Source organism: Peromyscus californicus, unplaced genomic scaffold (genome assembly GCF_007827085.1).
Source record: "Peromyscus californicus insignis strain IS unplaced genomic scaffold, ASM782708v3 Scaffold_9__1_contigs__length_137607984, whole genome shotgun sequence".
Lineage (NCBI taxonomy): Eukaryota > Metazoa > Chordata > Mammalia > Rodentia > Cricetidae > Peromyscus > Peromyscus californicus.
In genome coordinates, this window is record NW_026294617.1 from 63,290,746 (window position 1) to 63,315,923 (window position 25,178).

At 42.2% G+C, this 25,178-nt stretch overlaps 1 protein-coding gene across 1 annotated transcript; it reads left to right on the plus strand.

The window, feature by feature from the left end:
- The first annotated feature begins 4,678 nt into the window (after positions 1-4,678).
- Positions 4,679-25,178, plus strand: Rnf175 (ring finger protein 175). The gene is given in 10 exon segments (XM_052732175.1): positions 4,679-4,807; positions 5,115-5,269; positions 9,262-9,369; positions 14,056-14,179; positions 18,576-18,657; positions 18,660-18,693; positions 22,319-22,365; positions 22,368-22,416; positions 25,063-25,131; positions 25,133-25,178. Coding segments are annotated over 10 exon segments (843 nt in total).

The window sequence follows — 25,178 nt, forward strand, 5'->3', positions numbered from 1 at the left end:
ATATCCCTGATCTCTCCAGAACCTTTATTATGAAGGTGTGTTGGATTTTGTCAAAGGCTTTTTCAGCATCTAATGAGATGATCATGTGTTTTTTTCTTGCAGTTTGTATATATGGTGGATTACATTGACAGATTTTCATATGTTGAACCATCCCTGCATCTCTGGGATCATGCATCTTGAATATGGTGGGTGATTTTTGTGTGTGTGTTCTTGGATTCGGTTTGCCAGTACTTTATTAAGTATTTTTGCATCAATGTTTATGAGGGAGATTGATCTGTAAATCTCTTTCTTTGCTGCATCTCTGTGTGGTTTCTGTATCAGGGTAACTGTGACCTCATAAAAAGAATTTGGCAATGTTATTTCTGTTTCTAATTTGTGGAACAATTTGAGGAGTATTGGTATTAGCTCTTCTTTGAAATTCTGATAGAATTCTGCGCTGAAACCAACTGGCCCTGAGCTTTTCTTGGTTGGGAGACTTTTGATGACTGCTTATATTTCCTTAGGGATTATAGGTATATTTAAATTGTTTATTTGGTCATGATTTAATTTTGGTATGAGGTACCTATCAAGAAAATTGTCCATTTCTTTTAGATTTTCCAGTTTTGTGGAGTGCAGGTTTTTGAAGAATGACCTGATGATTCTCTGGATTTCCTCAGTGTCTGTTGTTATGTCCCCCTTTTCATTTCTGATTTTGTTAATTTGGATGTTCTCTCTCTGCCTTTTGGTTAGTTTGGATAAGGGCTTGTCTATCTTATTGATTTTCTCAAAGAACCAATTCTTTGTTTCATTGACTCTGTATTGTTTCTCTTTGTTTCTATTTTATTGATTTCATCCCTGACTTTTATTATTTTCTGCCATATACTCTTCCTGGGTGAGTTTGCATCTTTTGTTCTAGAGCTTTCAGGTGTGCTGTTAAGTAGCTAGTGTGAGATTTCTCCAACTTCTTTATGTAGTCACTTAATGCTATGAGCTTTCCTCTTAGCACTTCTTTCCTTGTGTCCCATAAGTTTGGGTATGTTGTGCATTCATTTTCATTAAATTCTAGGAAGTCTTTAATTTCTTTCTTTATATCTTCATTGATCCAGTGGTGATTCAGATGAGAGTTGTTCAGTTTCCATGAGTTTGTAGGCTTTTTGCATTTTGTGTTGTTGTTGAACTCTAGCTTTAAGCCATGGCGGTCTGATAAGATACAGAGGGTTATTACAATTTTTTTTGTATCTGTTGAGATTTGCAAATGTGTTTGCCCTAGTATTTGAGGCATAAATGTTCAGAATTGAAACTTCATCTTGATGGATTTTTCCTTCAATGTATATGAAATGTCCTTCTCCATCTCTTTTGATTAATTTTAATTTGAAGTCTATTTTGTTAGATATTAAAATAGCTACACTGGCTTTCTTTTTAGGTCCATTTGATTGGAAAATCTTTTCCTAACCCTTTACTCTGAAGTAATGTCTATCTTTGAAGTTGAGGTGAGTTCCTTGTACACAGCAGAAGGATGGATCCTGTATTCATATCCATTCTGTTAGCCTGTGTCTTTTTATTGGTGAATTAAGTTCATTGGTATTAAGAGATGTTAATGACCAGTGATTGTTAATTCCTGGGAGGTTTTTTTGTTTATTTGTTTTTTGTTTTTGTTTTTGTTTTTGTTTTTGTTTTTTTACTTTGGATGGTGGTGGTGGTAGTGTGTGTTTCCCTTCTTTGGGATTTCCTGGTGTAAAGTTATCTATTACCTGTGTTTTTGTGGATGTAGCTAACTTCCTTGGGTTGGAATTTTCCTTCTAGTACTTTCTGTAGGGTTGGATTTGTGGATAGATACTGTTTAAATCTGGTTTTGTCATGAAATATCTTGTTTTCTACATCTATGGTGATTGAAAATTTTGCTCTGTATAGTAGTCTGGGCTGGCATCCATGGCCCCTTAGTTTCTGCAAAATGTCTATCCAAGACCATTGAGAATGTCTATCTCCATTGAGAAGTCAGGTGTAACTCTGATAGGTCTGCCTTTATATGTTACTTGGCTTTTTTTCCTTTGCAGCTCTTAATAGTCTTTCTTTATTCTGTATGTTTAGTGTTTTGATTATTATATGTCGAGGGGAATTTTCTTTTCTTTTTGATCCAGCCTATTTGGCATTCTGTAAGTTTCTTGTACCTTCATAGACATGTCCTTCTTTAGGTTGGGAAAGTTTTCTTCTATGATCTTGTTGAATATGTTTTCTGTGTCTTTGAGCTGGAATTCTTCTTCTTCTATCTCTATTATTCTTAGGTTTGATCTTTTCATGGTGTTTCAGATTTCCTGGATGTTTTGTGTTAGGAATTTATTAGGTTTAATATTTTCTTTGACTGATGAATCTATTTCCTCTATTGAATCTTTAATACCTGAAATTCTCTCTTCTATTTCTTGTATTCTATCAGTGATGTTTGCATCTGTAGTTCCTGTTTGCTTCCCCAAAATTTTCCATTTCCAGAATTCCCTTGGTTTGTGTTTTATTATTTCTCTTTCAGTTTCAAGTCTTGAACCACTTCCTTCACCTGTTTGATTATTTTTTCTTGGCTTTCTTTATGGGATTTATTGATTTCTTCCATTTTTTGTTTGCCTTTTCCTCGATTTCTTTGAGGGAATTTTTCATTTCCTCTTTAAGGGCCTCTACCATCTTCATAAAGTTATTTTTAAGATCATTTTCTTGTGTTTCAGCTACATTGGAATGTTCAGGTCTTGCTGTTGTAGGATCACTGGGCTCTGGTGGTGCCATATTGCCCTTTCTGTTATTGAATGAATTCTTACAGTGCTGTTTACTCATCTGTTCTTCCAACTGGTGTGGGTCATGCCTGTGTCTATGTAGTCTGTTCTTCCAACTAGAGTGTGTTGTGCCTGTGTCTATATAGTCTGCTGGGGTTTCTGGGGAAGGCTGGACATGGAGAGGATGTTCAGACGTGTGGGCTTGGGTGGTGGAGTGGATCTTGAAGGGACAGAGTTCAGTGTGTGTGTCGGGGGGGGGGGTGCAGCCTGGAAGCAGGTCTCTCACCTGCTTGCTGGCTGGTAAGGATTGTACCAGAGCAGTGGAGTTCCACCAGAGTTCATAAATTTTATTTTTATAGGGGAAATGTAAATGATGAATATATTCTTAGAAGGATGAAAAGAAAAAAAATCCAGATGATAGAATTATGAAAGACACCCATCTTCTTTAATATCAGAAGTAATATGTCTTAAAAGCCAGAAAATGTGTAATTCATGATACATAAAAAATGATTAAAAATATAGATGAGTTTTTTAGGCTGATCATTTTTATTGTTAATATCAGAATTCTGCATGTCACCAGTTGTGAGTACTGATATCTGTGTATCTTTAATCTTGGTTACCTAGCAAGTGATCTTAGGCCCTTATGAAAACTGTTCTATTTCCTAAAGTAAGGCCTGTTTCCTCCTCCATACACACACACATGAATGCACACTCCTATATGTGCACACATACACACATACGCACACAAATGCACACTCACACACATACACATGCGCACACACATTGACCATATGAAAATGCAATGATCTGACTAATTTGGGAAGAATAAAGAACATTTTCTCTTTCCTGAAGTATTCTCTGAGAAGCATAGATAGCTGAATATTTTCACCAAAACTCTCTAGATATTTTTTTTTTTGCCCTGCAGGCACTTTTTTTTTTTCAAGTGCATGTGAAAGATTACAACCTTAGCATTTTATGAAAAATGATTTGGAGCAGTTTTGTTTCTGAAGCTGGAGGGAGTGAAAAAGGACAATCAAAAGTCATGGGGATTCCTCATTATTTGCTTTTTTTTCACACCTTGACATCTTGTCCTGCAATTTGGTTTTGTTTATCAACCTCAGACCATCACAACTGAGACCTTATTTAAAGGAGACACAGACACACACAGCCATTTTTCCCTAAGCTCTTCTTTTGTGCTTGGGATAATAAATATGCAATATATCCTACCAATCTTCCCGCCTTGCTGGAAGTGTAATGAATAGGCAGGAGGCTCTTTAGTGTTAAGTCAGGATCCAGGACCCGAATCTTCAAGATTATCCTAAAATGTAATTGTTCCCACCTGGAGATGAAACTTCACTGGCCATCCTTTGTGACATTTCTGAGCAGCTGAGAGGTACGGATGCTGTAAAATGCCAAAGACTGAAAGCCTTACTTTCCAGGTCTGCTTTTTACAAGAGAAGTGGCTAGCTGATAGACAGGCCTGCTCTGAACATACAGCTGTTGCCAGAATAATCCTAGCAGCCAGCAATCTACAGCCCATCAGCTTAGTCTGTCCTCATCCCTGTCATGTGGGGTTGGGCCCAGCCAGATTTAGTTTACCCTCTGGAGGCCACTTGGCCTCTGGTCAGTGGTGCAGACACAGAGCACTACAAATGAGTGAGGTCCATACATCACGCTTTCCGGAAAGGGCACCAGTAGCTGCTGAAGAGAGAGAAGGAAAACAGGAGAGCATCTAATTAATAGAGGTGAGAGCTGAGCTACAGAACGCACTGTGACCCAGGCAGACATCCTGGAAGCCGCTCTGAGTCACTGACCACCACTTCCTCCTTTGACAGCACTATACCCTTTCACACGGGCATGTGCTGATAACCGCAGACCCTGGGCTCTGTGTCACACAGTGTGGTTTTCAGAGCGCCTTCCTCCCTGGGTTGTATTTTAACTCGATGTCACCCTGCAGGATACAGAGGCTGCACAGACATCGCTATTCCCAGTTTTACAACTATGTTGACGCTTGCCTGTCCAAAAGCCCTTCCCTGTTGAAGCCCTACACAGCTTGTATCCGAAGTAGCCAGGCAAAAGGAACAGCAAGGCCTGGGCATGCTGGAACGTTCCCACGTGACCTCGCTTGGACCGATCTCAAATGTACCAATTCTCCATGGCTTATCTGTAGAATTAACTCACAGCTGGTAGGTGAGCCAATGTTATGGAATAGACATGATGGCAAGGGTGCTTTCCACCAGAAGGAATCTGAACCATTTAGTGAGTGATGGAGGTCCCAGGCCCAAGGTCTCATTCAGAGATTGCCAGCATCATACAGCAAACTGAGGTGCCATCTGGGGCCCGTCTTTGAGGGAGACTTTCTCTTCATTTCTCTGATAGCTGGTGACCTTGCTGGAAATGTGGGTTGTCCCTTTGTACTTCACAACGAAGCTCTGCTGGTGGCGGTTTCAGTCTACGTGGGGAATGTTCTCCATTCTTACTAGTGACATCCTCTTCAGAGCTACCCGGAAATCGTTTTCAGGGCAGACACTTCAGTGTTCTACTCACTCCTTCCTCACGGTCCCTTTGATTTCATTTTTAATTTGAGTTGAAGTTTCCATGTGGCTGCTCTTGGTTTTTTGTTTGTTTGTTTGTTCTTGTTCTTGTTCTTGTTTTATTTCGAGACAAGAATTCACAATATATGCTAGATCTATGCCTAGAACTCACAATCTCTCTGCCTTAGCCTCTCCCAAAGCTGGAATCAACGTTTTATCTTTCCTAGTATTGTAGATGATAAAACCAAATGTTTAAGTGGGTAAGTGATCTTGAAAATATTTTTACAGACCTCTACTGCCATGCCTGGCTTCATCTCTTTCTTGTAAACAGTAAAAAGTATACTTCATTTCCTTTTGTCTTGAAGTGTCCACAGGTTTCCGGTCATCCTTTGACCCGTTTCTACCTTTGCAGCAAAACCATCCGGAGACTGGATATCACACTCTTAATGCACATACCCTGTGTGATGGCAACTCACACTAGCCTCCTGTCCAGCTCACAACTGCAGACTCTAACCAGTGGAGGAAGAGGAAAAAGGAAGTGAAACTGTTTTTTTTTTTTTTAATCTCTAGAGCACACTTTGCATGTTTATTTTTAGCTCAGCATTTTGTTTTATTCTCTCAGGTCACATACACATTAAAACAGGGCAAGGACTGAAAGTTTATGGTCCAACCTGACCACATCTAACACATCAGGCATGTAGGGAAGCGTGTCTAGCAACTGGGGTTGTAATATCGCAGGCTGGCTGTCATCCTCTTGAGAGTTACACAATTCCATAAAGTCGTGGCAGGTTTTTCACCAGAGCATATACGCCTACAGGCTTGCTCTTGCTCCCTCTGACTGGGAGTGGAGTGCAAATCCTCACCAAGGTGCCACTGCAGCAAGATAAGGAGAAAGTGTGTGGTGTGCAGTGGTCATGAGACAGTGGCCGAGTTTTACCCTGCTGGAGAAAAAAAATCATAGGCCTGAAGGAAACATTTTCATGATCATTTCTCCACTTGTGTGTTTGGTTTTCTCCTGTTAAATACTAGGAAAGATGAAATAATAAGCTTTCCTTTTAGCTTGGAAAAGGAAAAGTATACAATGAGAGATATTTAAATAAACATGATGATATATTTGAATTCACTGCTCTTGAGGAAGACTATGGGTTTAGGCCAGCCTGGGCTACATAGTAACTTCTAAATGAGCCTGAACTGTATGATAAGACCCTGTATTGTTGGCTTTTTTACTCTTTGCTCTTTTTATTCTTTGGGGGACCCACCACCCAGGCTCCCAAAGAAATCACACATGGAGGCTTATTCTTTCTTATAAAAGCCCAGCCTCAGCTTGGCTTATTTCTAGTCAGCTTTTGTTAACTTAAATTATCCCATCTATCTTTTGCCTCTGGGCTTTTACCTTTCTCTATTCTGTATACCTTTCTTTACTTCTTACTCTATGGCTTACTGTGTAGCTGGGTAACTGGCCCCTAATGTCCTCCTCTTTTTCTTTCTCCTGAATCTTCTTTCTGTCTCTCTTTTTCCCCTTCCATTTATTTTCTCTGCCTGTCAACTCCACCTATCCTTTCTCCTGCCTTGCTATTAACCATTCAGCTCTTCATTAGACCAATCAGGTGTTTTAGAAAGGCAAAGTAACAGCTTCACAGAGTTAAACGAATGCAACATAAAAGAATATAACACATTTTTGCATCATTAAACAAATGTGCTACAGCACAAACAAATGTAACACATCTTAAAATAACATTCCACGACAACCCTTTCTCAAAAAAAAAAAAACAGTTACATGAATGCAGGTTTGCAGATAGTTAACTTAATTCCCCATTGGGAAGAACTTGGGAATAGTGTCAGGAGACAATTTGGACTAGCCAGATAAGGTCTTAGAAAGCCTTTAAAAGTCAGTAAAAAGTGGGCACATGGCTCCCTTTCTCCTGACTACCAAATATTATAAGCTATTTAAGATTTGTCAAAGTGTTTTGAGTTTCAGAATCCAAACGTATTTGAGTTCATCCCTTGAACACAAACAGTACAAGTAGTTCACTTCCAACGAAACATTTTACTTCCCACTGCATAATTGTTCAATGCAGGCTCCTAAGTAAATGAGTTCACCATAGCAGAGACCATTCACTGCAGGAATTACCCAAATGTGCTTTGCTATTCTTCATGGCCCATATATCTCAGATGGCCAGGGTATCATGCCATCTACATCTCAGCAATCCCTTTCAGCTTCTGCCTGCATAGGGCTCCACATATCTCAAGTCAGCTCAAGAGCCAAGGTTTCCACTGTGTTCTAAAGCAGAGTTTCTTAAATGTTTTCAATAAATTTTTATATATCCTCCCCCGATACACTGATTTATAAAATATGTGTGTGAATCAACATTTACTGATGATAAATTATAAAGTTTTTTTAAAAAACCGTTATTTGGTGTACCTACAATTTTACCCTTTACAAAAGATGAGAACAAATGTGCATGCTGAGACAGATGTAGTTTTCCAACACAGCACAATTCAAAACTATTAACTGGATATTACATTCAGAGGAATGACAGTAGGATTATATTTTCATATGGAGGCTGCTCTGAGGCAAGTAGTAAGTTCAAGAGGCCGGGAAGCTCTGGGTTCTTCTATTCCCAGAAGTATGTAGCCCAGTGAGTAGGGAAATGAGCATAGACATAATCTAATACACCTGAGACATGCAGCATGTCAGGGACTTAATATGTCCAGTCTTTTAAAGGAATGCATTATATCATATACACTCCAGGTCAGTGTTAGGAGTCAGCCCCATTCTCATCACTTTACAAACAAGGCAGTCATGGGAAGAACAGCCAAGGAAGTTGACCAAGGTCTACAGTGTCAAGCCAGGGTCAATTCAAAAATGACACTCTACAAAGCTCTACCTCCAACACCATGATGTGGCTTCCTTAAATCTGTAAGTCACTTGGCACAGAGTAGCCTTGCAGTTAAATATGCTATTAGCTGGGAGCATCTCCTATGCAGGCTCATGCCTAAGAGAGGCCTTGAATATGTGTGGAGTCCAAGGAACCTACTCTGTAGTTCTATCTGGGGATAGGGCTGGGCCAGGAGGACCCTCTTAGTCATTGTTAATGTCCCAGCATATCCCCATTATAACATAAACCTCCACTCTGAACTGGCTGCTCTTGCAGTGATGTGAACTGCTCAGCACAGGCAGATCAGAAGAACTGATTACTCAAGTATCTCTCAGCAGAAAGACCCTGCCCCCTTCTCTGGCCTTTTTTAGAGACACAGCAGTCTCGTAGTGTTGCAAACCAATCTGTGCAGCTGTATAACTGTCTGTTCCACAGACCCTACCATTGCCTGACCCTAATGGGCATGAATGCACCTGGGGAGGAGGCGCCGGTACACGTGACTCCCAAGTGTCTGTTTCTTGAATGTGGAAAGATGTTCATCATAAAAATTATGTAAACAACAACTCAATTCTCGGGCTAGCCCACAATCCCTATTCAAACCAAATTCAAATAAGGATTCAAAAAGTCCTTTCTAATTGGAACTCAGTGAAAATAAAGTAATAAAGTATGGCCATGGCAATGAACACCCAACACTTTCTTTCCAAAAAGAGAAAGAAAGTATCTTTTAAAATAGTAATGAAAGCTTGATTTATTACTATCAGAGATTTTAACTATGTATGTGGATACGTAGGTTCCAACAGGAAGCAAACTGGGGAAGGTGGTAGGGTTGCAATAAGCAGATGATTTGAAATCACAGAGGAAAACTGGGGTTTGGAGTGAGGTAAAGAAAGCTGAGGGGCAGGCAGAGTAATCTCACACTCCAGAAGCGGAGGCAGGAGGATCTCAAGTTTAAAACAAGCCTGGCTGCCCACTGAGACCCTATCTTAAAAGACTAAAAACACTTTAAGATCCTCAACCCAAAAATCTATATAGAAAGATTTGGTTTAAAGGCTGTTTGAAAGACAGAGTGCTTTATTTGCTACTCTGTGTTACCTCTACTTTCTATTCCCACAGATTGGTCTACAAAAGCTTTCTTCTAATCTATAAGATCAGCTATACGTTTGGTGTAGTGGGTTATTTGGCCATTGTGTTTACAATGTGTGGATTCAATCTAATATTCAAGTAAGTATCTTTACTTAAGACACTAATATCTCTAAGTGTCTGCTTGGATCATTCACCTGGCCATGTCCTTCTCCCACCTGGAAGCACATGGCCCTGACATGTTCCATGTACACGTTTTTCATAGTAGGTATCTACATAGAGTTTTATCATTGGAGGACCCAAGAGAAATGCAAGAAAGGAGCACCTTTCAAAATAAAACTTTTTAAAAATTAAGAGCTTTTATGATAATTGTTGTGGGATATTTGTACACCGTGTGAAGGAATATTGTTGTGATTGGTGTAATAAAAAGCTGAACAGCCAATAGCTAGGCAGAAGGTATAGGTGGGACTTCCAAGCGGAGAGAGGAAGTAGGAGGAGGTATAGGCATGCAAGAGAGACACCAGGAGACACAGAAGAAGCAGGATAGGCAATATGTGACAGAACATAGATTAATATAAATGGGTTAATTTAAGTTATAAGAACTAGTTAGGAACAAACCTAAGCTAGGGCCGAGCATTCATAATTAATAATAAGTCTCCATGTCATTATTTGGGAGCTGACTGGCAGAACAGAAAAAGACTCATTACAGATAATATATAGTTCACCTGCAAAGTGAGACCACCATTGAAAGTGGGCTTCCAGTGGTGTAGAGTAACTAATTAAAGTGTGTGGTCCATTGCCATGAAATTTTAGTGTCTAGAGCTCCTTTGAGGATCTTGTTTCTTAAAATCCTTAGAACTGGGCTGGCCACTGCCAAATCCGCTAGCTTATATGACTACTGAGCACTTAAAATATGAAAAAAGATGCACCACACATGTAAAATGCACAGTGGATTTCAAAGGCAGTAAGATGAGAACAAGGATTTGTATTGATCCCATGTTGAAAGGGGGTATTTTAAATATATCGGTGGGATAAATGTCACCTTTTCCTGTTTACTTTTGAATGTGGCTGCTAGAAACTTTTAAATGGCAGGCTTGGATTGCGTGGTGAGGATGATGTGCTCTGAGAATTGTGTTAGGCAGTTTCATGGTTGTGTAACTCTCACAAAGTATGGCTCTATTTTCATCCAACATCACTGATCTCCAGTGGAGGAGAGTGGGTATTTAGAAACTGAAACAAAAACAAAAGGATACCAGAAAAGTAGAGTCTTGTGAGGAAATAAGCTGGGGTAGGCAATCACATTCTATGGTCAGAACTGCTTCTCCAGTCAGAAGGTAGCTCAGGAATTAATTAGGCCATGCACCACGCCTGTGCTGTGGGATGGAGATTTAGGAAGAATCACACAGCAACAGAAAGCAGCTCAAATAAAAATTCCCCAGAATATCCCTCACAGTGAAGTCACTCCAAGTCTCTGGGACCATAACGAAAATTAAAAAGCATAGACTGGCAACTCTTGAGTCATAAAACAAAGAAGGTAAGTGGGTGAACAACAGCCCTGTGTTGCCAAAGGCACTTCCTTTGGCCGTGCAGTGATCCAATTTCATAAGCGTTTCATGGAACTTGCAGAGAGCTCCTAATGTTGCTAGCAGAGCTGAATAGAAAGTAACGGAGCCAACCCAATACTGCTAGCTCAGACGTAGAAGGACACAGACGGCTTCTTTTTTTTTTAACACACATCTATAATGCTTCACTTTTGTGAGTGTAGAAATATTTGAAAGGGTTTTCATGAAACATTTGGGACTATAGTTGTTCCAAAACTATTACTGCTTAGGATTTTCAGACCTTTATCCATGAACTTTCCTACAAGAAGGCATACCAGGAACTTAGCTCTTCAGATTCAGAGGGTACTAGTTTTTCACTGCTAATGGTAGTGAACATATTACTAAGATTCTTCTATATAAAGCAATGAGTTAGTTACTGTACTTTTAATTAATTAGATGATATATACATGCTGCTCTTTACGTAGAAGGAAGATAAGAGTTTTTGTCCCCCATTGTCTTAATTCTTATAAATACATGGGTGAATCCTGAAAGAGTGAATAACCATCTACTTCGGAATTCCCAGTTCATATAACACATACACAAACACACACACACACACACACACACACACACACACACACACACACCTGTTTTTTCTAAACATGAAAAGTCTCTACTATGTCCTCCTTAAGTTAATGACCATAAAGTTGATCAGAAAAGCTGGGCATGATGATGAGTTCCTGTAATCCCAGCACTTGGGAACCTGAGGCAGGAGGATTGAGAGTTCTAAGCTAGGCCTAGCTCTGATCACACACCTTGTTCACTAGTCTTGCCTGATGAGTGTAGCTCTCAGCCCTCATCGAAGAATTTTTTTATTTTTTATTTTTTTATTTTTTGCAGCAGATGGAGACTGTTACAGAAATCCATAACTGGTCAAAACGCAGAAAACAGCTGCCTGTAGGAAACGTGAGTCCCAACCCGACTCACGAATCTTCAATGCAGCACCTATCTGGACGCTCAGGAACGTCTTAGAAGAGAGAGCAGAAAGACTGCAAGAAGCAGAGGTCTCCTGTGGGATTGTGTCTTCTTCTGTACATGACCGGGAGCTGCACCCCTGAAATCTCAACCATGTCCCCCCAAACATAACCTACATGATGACACCGGTTGGCAGGCCAGTGTGGATGGAGGAAGTCTCATGAGGCTCCACTCCCAGATGAAGAACTCCAGGCAATCAGCGGCTACTGGCGGAATCAGTCCTCTCCAGGAACCGGCCCTTGATAGATTAGCCAATCCCAAATGGTCAACCATAAACATGTATGAGTGACACTAAATGGACGTGTGTGTGTGTGTGTGTGTGTGTGTGTGTGTGTGTGTGTGTGTGTGCGCGTGTGTGTGTGTGTGTGTGTGTGTGTGTGCGCGTGCGTGTGTGTGTGTGTGTGTGTGTGTGTGTGTGTGTGTGTGTGTGTAAAACATAATAATCAAAGTAGAAGAGATCATGAATTTGAAAGGGAGTGGGAGGGACAGAGGAGGAGTCAACAGAGGAAAAGAGTGTGGAGTGGAAATTATACATAAAAAAAACTATTCATGTATAAAATTCTCAACAACAGATTTGAAGCCAGACGAAAGGAAAAAGTGAGCTATAGGTCAGCTTAGGCAGCAGAATGAACTACTATCTTAAATAAATAAATAAATAAATAAATAAATAAATAAATAAATAAATAAAATTCTCTCCGCCTCACTCCCTTCCCCGAATCAGTGAAGGCTGGCAGCCACTGCAGGCACTGGAGAGTGTTTTACAGATAAAACACACCAATTAATACGAAAGGGTTAAGATTTATGAATCAAGACTAGGGCTAATTGTATGGTTTGTTTGCTTAAGGTCTTTCCTTTACAACAGGGGAGGGACTGTCCCAGAGAATCCTAGTGCGTTTGAAATGTAACTCAACTCGCAGAAACAAGCTTCTGTTGCCACCACAGCAGGGGAATTAAAGGCCAGAAGACCTGAGCTTCACTCTTGACTATTGTCCCTCCAGTCTCAATGCTTTTGCATTCGAAGAAGGAATGATATCTATTCCAGACACTTCTTCAGGCAATTCAGAGTATTTGCAAACATGCTTCAGAGCCCAAAGTCTATGGCAGAGAATCTTCAGCCTTCTTTCCCAACTCCAGCACACATGGACTCAGGAGCAATGGAGGGAGGCCCCCTGCATCAGGACATCAGAAATCTCCCCCAGGTGGTTCTAGTTTGTGTTTAGGTCAGGAACTATTTCCCTAGTGGTTACCAGTGTTAGGGAACCTTAGCATCCCTTGGGGTCGAGGGACCTTCAAAAATTATTGCTACACAGCCTCTCATCCCAAGACCTGTGATCCCATCCTGGGATTCTTATGTAAGTGGGATACAGTGTCCTCTGGAGATGGTTTTTCTAAGCTGTCCAGGTCTTTGGATGTCCAGCCAAACCTTGAAACTGGTTAGAACAGGCTTGTCTAAGCACTGCATTACAAAGAAGCGTTTCATGACTCCAGCAGTCCCTCTTCATTCGTAGTTTCACTTTCTGTGGCCTCCGTTACTCATAATCTACAAAGATGCAATACATTACATGGACAGTTCTGTAAATAAACAGTAGCATTGACTTCCACGCCGTTCTCAGCTCAGCAGCCTGTGCAATCCTTCATCACGCTGCTTCATCTCACCTGAAACGTGAACCACCCTTTGTCCAGTGTCTGTCTACCCACATATGTGCTACCCCCCGTACTAGTCACTCAGAAGCCAACTCAGCTATTAGATCAGCTACCACTGAATCACAATACTTGTTTTCAAGTAACCCAGATTTTCATAAACTTCATTCTCAAAGCACAGACTGTGTTTACTATACTACGTTGTTTCACTGCTACTGTTTTTTTTCTAACTTCTTACAGTACTTAATTCATAAATTAAACTTCACAATAGATACATGTGTGTGAATGCATGGGAAAAAAACACATCATACAGTGGGCTCGGTACTATTCAAGAGTTCATGCATCCGTGGTGGCTTTGGGGCATATTACCCAAGGACAAGGGGGACTCATCAAGGATTCCTTTGTCCACTGGCACTGAGTGATACAATCTGAGAAAGAGAACTTTACAGTCTTTAGTTTTAAAGACAGAAAACAGAAAAAAAGTTATTGAACAAATGTATAGCCACAAAGCTCTGTTAAATAATATGACAATAGTATTTCCCAAGCTCCAGCCCTCCTCTACCCCACCCAAATACCACATTCTTTCTTGCTTCCACATTTTCCCCCACAGAATCAAATCTAGAGATTCCCTGGTTTGGGGGATTGGAACCTTGTTCCATGGCCTTTACTATGGAATAATAGAGTGAGACTTTGCTGAGATCTGTTTAGACTACGCGGCATCTACTATGGGGTAAGTGTTGTTTTCTTTGTTTGAAACCATTTAAGATGGAGGAAGAAGCATCATCTTCTATATCTGCATCATTTCTTTTGGTGCTGTCACGGCTCTCCAGGTTCATTATTCCCCGAAGTCTCATTCTATCAAAAACTATTCATTGTTAGTTAATCAGAAAAATGCATTCCTGGGGCCAGCAAGACGGCTCAGTGCATGAAGGCACTTGCTGCTAAGGCTATTGACATGGGTTCAATATCTGGAATCCACATGCTCGAAGGAGAGAACTGACTCCTGCAAATTGTCTTCTGACCTTCACACATGAGCCACATGGCATGTGCCCATCCACTCCACCACCACACACACAGTAAATTTTTAAATGTAGGGAAAATACACTCTTTGTATAGAAGTATTGGGAAATATGTTATTTTCTAAAATAAAATATGTTACTTATTCAAGTTATCATGCCTAGCATATTCCAATTGCCAACATTTATGGAGTTAATCAAAGATGAGCCATAACAAAACCCACTTATTTCTGACAGAAGCACCATCTAATAGGATAAAAATAACATGTAAGGGGCTAGGATAGAGCTCAGTAGTAGAGCACTTAACTAACATGTGTGAAGAAGGCCTGAGCTGACTTCTTAGTCATGTTAGAAAATAATCACGTTTGATGCTATAGAATCAGCAGTAACTCAGGGTAAGCTTGCCATAAAGATTAGTCACCATTATGCAACATGTAAAGAAGTAGAAACATGAAAAAAAGTGATAAATGTGTTTGGACTGTGCATTTGTGACTGGATTTTTTTTTTAAATCTCAAAGAGCTGTGTTAATTTTTTGAAGTTCTTAAAATTAAAATTCAGAATGGGCATAGCTCCTGGCTAGGTGGGTTCCAGATTCAGTGTTGGGAACATTCACCTGTGTCTGGCACACGTGTGTCTCTGAACACTCTGAAACTGAGGGTTCCATGTTCCTGTGAGTTTCCATCCTGCTCTTCCTGTGTCTTATGCACAGCCAATCTGAAGTGGGGACTTTGTGTAAGTGACAGAGTGTGAGGTTCTGGCTCTTCCTCTCCTTTGTGGAGCAGGACTTAAAGGGACATGCACTTGACTTCCTCTGCACCTCTTGTCTCCATCTGCCCCAGGCTCGATTGTACCCTCTCTCCAGAGCCTGCAACCCAGCTTCCGAGGTGAAATGTTGAAATACCACACCTTGCGGTTCCTCTCCCATGTGTTGCCTTAGGGACAAGTGCAGGAAACCACACTTCTCATAATGGTCAAGGTGTGCACAGGAAACAACATTCTCACTCCCAGCTCCGACAAAACCCAGACATCCTGTCTCTAAGATGATCATCGATGCCTCTTGTGCCTGTTTATGAACATGAGAGGAAGAGAAAGATTGTACGTGTTCTGTCTTCCCATGGACCAGGAAGAAGAGCTTCAATGGTGGGACAGCCCAGTCACGAAGCACCAACTCTCTAGACATCTCACCAGATCCCACCCCACAGTCCTATACGTTATTGTCTTCTCTCATCTTTTTCAGCTTAAAAATCTATTTTTTTAAAAAAAAAAAAAAAACATTTTTATAGTCACCAGTAAGTTGGTGTTTACATACGGGTGCTTTTGTGTACACACAAAGGCTCACCCTTGTTCATGTGTTTGGGACTGACGTAGAGGTGAGGGAGAAGCAAACCTCTATTCCCATGCCAGTATCTGAGCCCCACACCAGATCAATTAAGTCAGAATCACTGGGAGTGGGGCCAAAGCATCTGCTTTGTTTTAAAACCTCCTAAGAAACAGGAGTAAGCTTTTAAGCCATCCACAAATGGATGGACCTTAACTGCATATTTCTGAGTGAGAGGAGCCAGTCCAAAAAAGCTCCACATGATCCGATCCCACTCATTCGACACTTTGGAAAAGGCACCACCACAGAGATGCTGAGCAGATCAGTGCTTGCCAGGGGCTTAGAGACTGAGAGGGTTGGCAGGGTGGAGCCTGGGGAGACTTGTATAGTAGTGGAATTGTTGTTTGATACGATACTGATGGATACATGATGCTGCATTTTCAAAAATCCACAAAACCACATAGCAGAAGAGATGTATCCTCATGCATGCAAAATTCTAAAAATTATTTATGAAGTCAGAGAATCCCAGGATAAAAAAAATAGTCTGACAGAAGGAATCTAACTGTTTTGCAAATGTGTGAAATCACCATACTGAAGATGGAGTGTGTGTGTGTGCGTGTGTGTGTGTGTGTGTGTGTGTGTGTGTGTGTGTGTGTGTGTGTGTGTTGGGTGGGATGATGGTCTTATGCTGACTTTAAACTGAGTGGAGAATATAGGTCTAAAAGCAAAGAGAGTTTATATAGCACTATATTCTCACTAATGTATGCTCATCACCCCCAGGGCTATGGATCAATGAATCTGATCTTTTTATGTGCACATTCTAGAATGGATCCATTAAATAAATGGACAGCTGATATTGGAATCTGAATTTCTCCTTGCCAGAATGAGAGATTACAGACAAGCCAGGAGAAATGACCCGAATCCTCCATATTAGTAAAGGGCTAGAATAGGAGCTATCAGTACAAATTCCTGTATTGTCTAGTAAAGATGCAGAAAAATACATACAGGAATATTTATAGGCATGCATATACACACACAAGTTAGTATGTGCTGATACTAACTAGCTCTCTTAGCTAATAGATCCTGGAAGCAATGGCACTCCAGTGCCCAGATCCTGGTTTCTCATATCATCCTACAATAAAAGGGCTGGGGTCTCCTTAGAGAAGTAGCTGATTGTAGATCTGGGTGATAAATAGTCGGTATGAGCCTGGAGCCTCCTATAGCACCCAAAGGTAAGAAGACACTGAAAACAAACAAAACGCACAGTGACAGGGAGGTGAAAGGGAGGAGAGCCTCCGATGTACCCAGCGGGTCACAGACACAGCGTTAGGTCATGACCTGGAGTGTAAAATAAACAGCCCAGGGTTCGCACTGATATAAAACCATGAATAAAATCAACAAATCCGTGAGAGTAGGCAGATTCTTGCCGAATGCTGCCTCACTGGTAATAGACACACACACACACACACACACACACACACACACACACACACACACACACTCACAAAGGTTGCAATATCTGAATTTGCTGCGGGCTGTGAAGCCCAGTCGCTTGTTGAAACACTAGTCTAAATGTAGCTATGAAGGTCTTTTTTTTTTTTTTTTTTAAGCTTGAAGACAATTTTATTAGAGTCTAAAAGAAAACCCCCAAGGCAGGCAAGCTGTAAATCTTGGCAGCTGTCCAGAGAAGAACGGGGGAAAAAGAATCGGGGAGGGGCGGGGGGGAGAAGGAAAAAAAAGAGCTGTGCCATTTTGAGTAAGTGAGCATGAAGGTCATCCAGGTGATGAACAAGCCACAATATGGTGGTGGGAGGCTTTCGAGAAAGAGTGGAGAAGGCCAGAGCGACAGGAGGAACACGCTTAGAACACAGACGGGGAGAAGGAAAGGGAAAGTGGGCTGACATGAAGTCCTTTTACGGAGGGGTGGAGGGAATAAGTGAAAAGCGCCTCCACAGTGAGGTTTGACCTTCAAGCATCCAGAGAAGGAAGCCTGCCCCGGGGGCCGGGGGGCCGGAGTGGGGGTGTCCACACTCGTCCCCAGTCTTAGCCAGGCTGCCCTGCAGGTTTCTGACTTGACTCCACACACTTGTCCGCCGGATCCTGCAAATAGGTCTCCTAACAACAACAACAGACAAAGCCGTGTGTGGCGCTCTCTGTCCTATCTCTGAATGTTTTCTTTTAACCTAAAACTACCATAAGATAAATGCTACGTTCAGAAGGAACTTTTTCGCTTTGTGAGGGTTCTGGTGCGTTACCACTGTTGATCAAAAAAAGCTCATCGGCGGCTCTGGAAAATGAAGGTTTCCCCAGTTCAAATTCTCAATGTGTTTCTCTCAGGGGCTGATGGGGCTGGGTGCGCAGATAGTAACGTGGAAGTCTTGAAAAGGAAATAAATGCTTGAATTTGATCTAAGTCTCTGACTGGGAATCTCCAGGAGAAAATAGATCAGGGAGGGGAGGGACTGTGTCATAAGCTCAACAGCGGCCCCTGTGCCAGAATCGCCACCATGGACGGCAACCGCCACTCGGGGAGAGTAAATGCAGAGGTTTGATGGATGGCTATTATCGCAATGCACTCCGGGTATGTTGATACTAATGGGCCCCACTGGGGATGCTCAGCACTTCTGAGTGTTGTCCCTACAGGAAAAGGCATCTCAGATACTAGTTCAATTCAGAAGCAGTGAAGACCCCAGGTCCCAAGGACTGTCTAGTACAGTATGTGCAGTGGCTCTCCTGTGTGCACCCGATGGCAGGAACTCTCCTCTTCAACACCATTCCGTTTCCCTTCCCTGGTAGTTCTTCTGTGTCAGCAGGATGCCCACCAGGAGTCTGTCAGGCAGTATCTGTGCGACCTGTGGACAGAAGATCTTTGTGGCACTTGACAAGAAGGGCTCACCGAAAACACCTACCAGTTGTCAGGTCCTCTCCACAGAACCCTTGATGGGCTTTCCTGAAGTTTCCCATCTCCTCTGCCTTGCTTGACTCCCACACTTAACCCCCAACCTTTGTCTCCTGGTCCTGTTTGTACTTGAGACTTTCTGATGAATAATGAGCGGCAGATTAAGACATGCCTCCTCCTTTATTGTCATTTCCTTTAAAAAGAAGGCTTTCCATCCCACATGGGCAGGAAGGCTGATGCACTTGAGCAGGGTGCAGCCTGGAGAAGCTGCTAGAGGCCATAAGTGAGCAAATGGACAAAAAGGAGCAGAGAGAAAGGGGGGTTGAGAGTGAGAAAAAGAACCATGTATAGTGTAGGGGTGTCATTCAGTGCCGGAGTATGTGTTTAGTGTGCAGAAGGTCTTGGATTCATCCCAGCATCACAAAACCCTGTGGAGTATATCAAGTCCAGGACTGAGGAGAATGCAAGATGTTCATAGAGAGCAGTACTTCCCAACCTTCCTAATGCTGCAACCCTTTAATACAGTTCCTCATGTTGTGGTGACCCCCAACCATAGACTTATTTTTGTTGCCACTTCATAACTGTAATTTTTATACTGTTGTGAATATCATAATGTAAATATCTGTGTTTTCTGATGGTCTTTGAAGACCCCTGTAAAAGGATTGTTCAACACCTAAAACACTTGTGACCCACAGGTTGAGAGCCACTGATATAGAGCCTGGTGTCTAAATCTTGGTAGAACAACACATGCAAAGTCCACTTTGACTGGAAATCGTCTTAGGAACCCACTTGTAGCAACAGAGTGGGGGAGAAAAAAACCAGACCTCTTGTAAAGTTTCTAGGATGGGGTCTTTAAAAAGGGTGACACCATAAGGCAGCCCAACACTTTAGGACACAAAAGCAGGGGCTGGCTTTTGGCATTTTGTTTCTGGACCACCTAGCCCTACTACCTATGATGTCCTGATCCAACAGCTCTCTGCTGGCTGAAGGACCAGGAGTGGTAGGAGCCTGTATTGGTCACCTTCACATAGCTACGACCAAACCGCTTCGTGAGAGACTGGTTCTGGCTCACAGTTTCAGGGGGTTTCAGCTCACTGTGGTGGGGCAGGCATGGTCGTAGAGCATGTGGTGGTGCATGTTGTTCATATCATGGCTGACTGTAATACAGAGGGCAAGGCTGGAACCAAGGCTCAATACAACCTTCAGTGGTCCACCCCCAGTGACATTCTTCTGCCACAGAGGCCTCACTCACCCCTTCAGGATCCTACAGCCTTCTGACTTGGTGCCACCACCTTGGGAACAAGTGTCCAAACACATGAATCCATGAGGGATGTTTCACATTCAAACCACAGTAGATAAGCCTGGACCTATAAACCAGGTTTCTGTGAGAATAGCCCCAGTTAGAAAATGCTGGCTTAGGACCCTTGAACAAACCAACCCATGATGGCCAAGACTGAGACTGTAGATACCAAAGTTGTGTTTGGTTGGCCAGCGGTCCGTATTTTCATTTGTTCCTAAGCATACAGCAAAGCATCGTTCATCTTTTCATTACGGCACTGATTTCATAGCATGGTCTCCACACACCTGATCAGACCAAAGCTCTGGCGTGGTGAGGGGCTTGAACCAGGTATCCTTTGCCACTGCAACCCACTTAATCCGGCCAATCATACCTAATGCCTTTGATGTGCATGGCCAGTGATGTGCATGGTCCTTTTTAATCTGAACACTTACCACTGGTTCAGCTATAAGAGTCAGAAAGTGGTCCAAATGCATCTCAAATGTAATAGGAGCCTTTCCTCAACATTTAAGCCTTAAAAACTTAGGGGAAGAAACACAAAGATATCCCATATGGAATTCTACAGTGTTTTTTTTTTCCTTAGTGTGATACACACACCCCCAAGAAACTATCATTCTTCATAGAAATTTTCCAAGTCTGGCTCTAGTTTTAAGTATGATTTACTTTTCAAATGTTGGAACAGAGCCTCCTCTGCCATTTTCAAGTGAAAATATTTTCTCTCTCCATCTTTAAAAGCCCTTAGGGATTGCTGTACATGTGTGCATATGTAATCTAAAATGTAGTCACCTTTAAATATGCTTTGCGGGGAGTATTATTAATGGCCCATTTTAGCATGAGTCATATTAGCAAGGAGTGAGCAAATATGAGTCATATTAGCCAAGAGAGACTATCTGAGTTTCTCTCTGTAGCAGCTCTGCAAGTTTGCAAGCTTCCAGCATTGAAACTTCGAAGATGAAAGAGCGCAGTATAGAGGATGGGGCCGTTTGGCACTGGCTCCCTGACCTCGGAACTCTGTACCTGTCTGGAAGGTGTGGCTCTATGCCAGCCTTTTTAAATAAAAGACTGGCTGTATGGGTTTGAGCTCATGATCCTTCTTATAATATACCACTTTATGTTAATCCAAGCACATTGCAAAAATGTCCCAGATTCCAAGAACATAAAATAGTGGAAACTTTTAGTTGCATAGAGAGCTAGTCTGGAGGCATTAGATCGATGGCCTCACCAGGGTGCCCCCTCCACAGCTCTCTGTTTCTTAGGGAGGGAAGTTCTATGTCATTGCTGTCGACACGGATGGGTAGCAACCTGGCTGGAAAACCATATGCTCTTGGCCCCCAAACCACGTTGAGATCAAGGACTGTATACCAATCAGCAGTTACAGTTAATCATTTTCCCCAATCTGAAATACTGGAGAGCATGGAAATACTAATTTCCAAAAATAATTAGTTTTGAAAGATCCATTCAAATATTCATTTGATAAAAATTTCCTAGACTCCTGCTTAAGGTGGTGAGGGAAAAAGATGAGCAGCTCGAAATCATGCAGTAACCTGTAACCTAAGAGGCCATGAGTTTTCACAGCATGTTCTGGTGTCTTAGAATCCATCCCTGGTCCTGTCAGAAAGCAGGATTTGTGCCCGATGGAGGACAGTGGGCAGACTTTCTAGAGATGATGTGTATAAATGAATTTGTGCATGCTTGAAGATGAGGTGTCTATTATATTAAAATAATTGGCCCTTTATCTATAATTTTTAAAAGTTGAGGAAAACATTTAAGAAGTTATTAGAAATATTTGCAATTTAGTGGTAATGGTTAGCATGTATGAGGCCCTGGGTTCAATCAGGAGGGGGTTTGCGGGGAGGAGGAAGCTCTATAAGCTTAAGAACAGACGTAACCCTGGTGCCTGCCAGTAAAAGATGACAAGTAATGTGCAGAATCTAGGATCAGGAATGCCAGAGCGTGTGCACAGGGAGTGCACAAATGCAGGGGTCAGGGAAATGCAAAGATGCCTTTGCACAAGAAATTACTGTACAAAGGAGTCCTCACGGTCTTCATCTAATTCTTATTATAATCAAGTAAGGTGAGAACAAGCACGGCCAAATTGTTAAGCAAATTCAACAGGTCCATGAAGCTGGTGCAGCCCCAGCTCCACCCACCCCAGTGTGCCACCCCCATTCCATCCTAACTGTCCCTGTCTCTCCCTAAAGTGAGGATATGCACACTCGGAGTGAGTCACGGTGGCCGACAGACCACCACTCTCAGCCTCCTATTCCTAGGCAGAAAGATCATTTCCAGGCCTCCATTATTGGGGTATTGCTCTCTACTGACCTTCCCTAACAAGGTGTTTAGCTTTCATGAATTCTGCATCCAAGGCTGGTGTATTGTCGGGAAGAAACAGATCCTGACTGCAAAGAGAAGGTTGATCTGAAGAGGATGATCAGCAACCCGTATCCTTCTAGACATGAACAAAATGTTAGCTGAAGTACATCTAGGGATGCACTGTGCCCTCTGAACCGCCATCGTCTCTGTTAAGCTGTGGCAGAAAATGTTCATTGTCTCTAGCAACCTAGTTCAACGTGACTTTATGGATTTCCCATGCCTGTGTTCCTATTCTGGCTAGAAAATTAAATATCCAAGACTATTCCACCTTTTACGGCTCATACTCTCCGTGTTAAGAGACTTAGTGGAAATGTGTTGGGCTAGTTCAAAAAACGGGCACAATATGAGGAAGAATAATGGACATGGTGAGTGGATGGGTGGATAGTAGCTGAGTTCCATGGGTTTGTGGGTAAATCACAGATAAATTAAAACTGAAACTTCAAAAGCTCAAACTGTGAACTAGTGTGTAGAGTTGTTTGGGGGCAAAACGAACTTTTATTTTTACCAAATAGGACTAGATTCTTCTTGTCTTGCATCTTAGCTTTTTTTTAATTTTCTTATTATGCCTAGTCTCTTTTTAGACTAAATTCCGGCAATAATGATATTGAAATGAAACAACGACCCACAGACCCAGGGAGCTCATGACAGCAACTAGGACTTTCAAAAAAAAAGTATGTGTTTCAGTATTTTGCCTGCATGTATGTCTGTGCACCAATTATATGCCTGGTGCTTTCAGAGGCCATTGGATTCCTTGGAAGTGGAGTGACAAGTAGTTGTAATAGCCAAGCGGGTGTTAGGACTTGAACTGGGATCCTCAGGAAGAGCAACCAGTGTCCTTAACCACTGAGCCATCTCTCCAGCCCCAGCAACTAAGACTTTTATAGACCCCAAGATGCCCAACAGAATAAGCACGAGTCCCATTAGGACCACAAGAGGGTAACAGCCCTCAACCAGAACTAACTAGAAAGACTGAGTCCTCCATATCTCTGTCCCAAGACCACAATGTTTCTTCTAAGGATTAAAGGGATTTGAGCACATTGCCTCTTATGCAGAAGGGCACTGAAAAGGTGGCGTCGGCCTGCTAGACATCTTCTTGTAGGAGGCTGCCCTTCGGGACCAACTGACAGTCAGTGACTTCACGGTGCTGAGGAAGCAGCTTCCTCCCTCTCTACTCCTCTGTTCCTCACCAATCCAAAAGCATGTGGCTTTGTGGTGGCTCTTGACAATGTCTCATCTCTGACTCCTCCAGACAGGGACTCTTTCAACCAGGACATCAGAAGAGGCTTTGGGTCTCTTTGGGTCTCAGGGCCAGGCTGTGGGTGAGACCACCTGCTCTGCCCAGAGGCTTGGCCCAGCTCAAGTCTGGAAATGCGCTGTGTGCATGGTGTCCCCTCTCCTTCCTTATCTGAAGTCCCTGAAGTTCCGGAAGTCCCTTCTAAGGTGAGACGATTGGGTTCGACAACTTTCATTTAATAACTTACAAAACAATGGTAAGCCCATCTGTTAGAAAACCAGTTATCAAGTTAAATAATAACAAATAACAAAGAGCGATCTGTTTCCTTATATTGTCTAGAAAGAACAAACCACTGGCTGCAACATACACTCTCACTGAGATTTATACAAGGAGGGGCTGGAGAGATGGCTCAGCAGTTAGGAGATTTATACAAGGAAAAGCTTGTGTGAGAAAGCTGGCCTTGGTAATATTGCAATCAGTGATACTGGGCATCAGTTAAGCTCCCTGGACACAATTTATTAGTGAAACGAGAAAAACAGCAAAAGATGTGTCCTATGGAATAAACTGATGCCACCCTTCTTAGTGTGTCCACTGCAGGGGAGTCCAGAGCTCAGGTTCTGCTCACATAAAGCACTTCCCGTGTCCCTTGGTTTTCCATAGATGGATTCCTCTTTTCCTTTGTTCGGCACTGTCCCTTGCCTTTATCACTATTTGAATTTACCATGAGGGATCCTAATTTGTTTTCAGAAAGTGAGTGTGGTGTAAATAGCAATACCCATAATGGTACAGATTTCTGGAGATGTTTTATTTATGTATTTACTTTTTTTTTTTCAAGAGGCAGGCTCTCAATATGTTGCCCAGACTAGCTCCAATCTCTCAGGCTCAAATGTTCCTTCTGCCTCAGTCTCTCTAGCAGCTGGGACCACACACATCATGGAACTCACCGTGCAAAACTCTTTTAGGAAAGCACATAGAATTTGCAAGAGGAATTGCCCCTTTGAGACACTGTTATATGTAGCTTGAGCTTTCCTGCCTGGCCCACAGTCAGGACAAATCTCTCTCACCCGCCAGTCCCAAGCCGCTCAAACCCGATCAAGTAAACACAGACACTTATATTGGTTTCAAACTGTATGGCCGTGGCAAGCTTCTTGCTAACTGTTCTTACAACTTAAATTAATCCATTTCTATTAATCTATACTTTGCCACGTGGCTTGTGGCTTACCGGTACTTTACATCTTCCTTGTCCTGATGGCGGCTGGCAGTGTCTCCTCACTCCGCCTTCCACTTCCCAGCTCTATTCTCCTCCTTGTCCCGCCTATACTTCCTGCCTGGCCACGGGCCAATCAGTTATTTATTCATTGACCAATCAGCAACACATTTGACATACAGACCATCCCACAGCAGTTATATTTACAAGTGATGTTGATGGGTATCACTTCTGCCTGGCTCTGTAGAGAACGAGCCCTTAACTAAGCCTCAGCTGGGAGTGCACACACATGCTGTATGCAAAGGTCTTGGATTGACTTCGTTCCTTGGTGGCCTGGCAGCCTAATTGAAATAGTTCAAGGCATTAACTCTTTCTTGAAGCTGGAATAG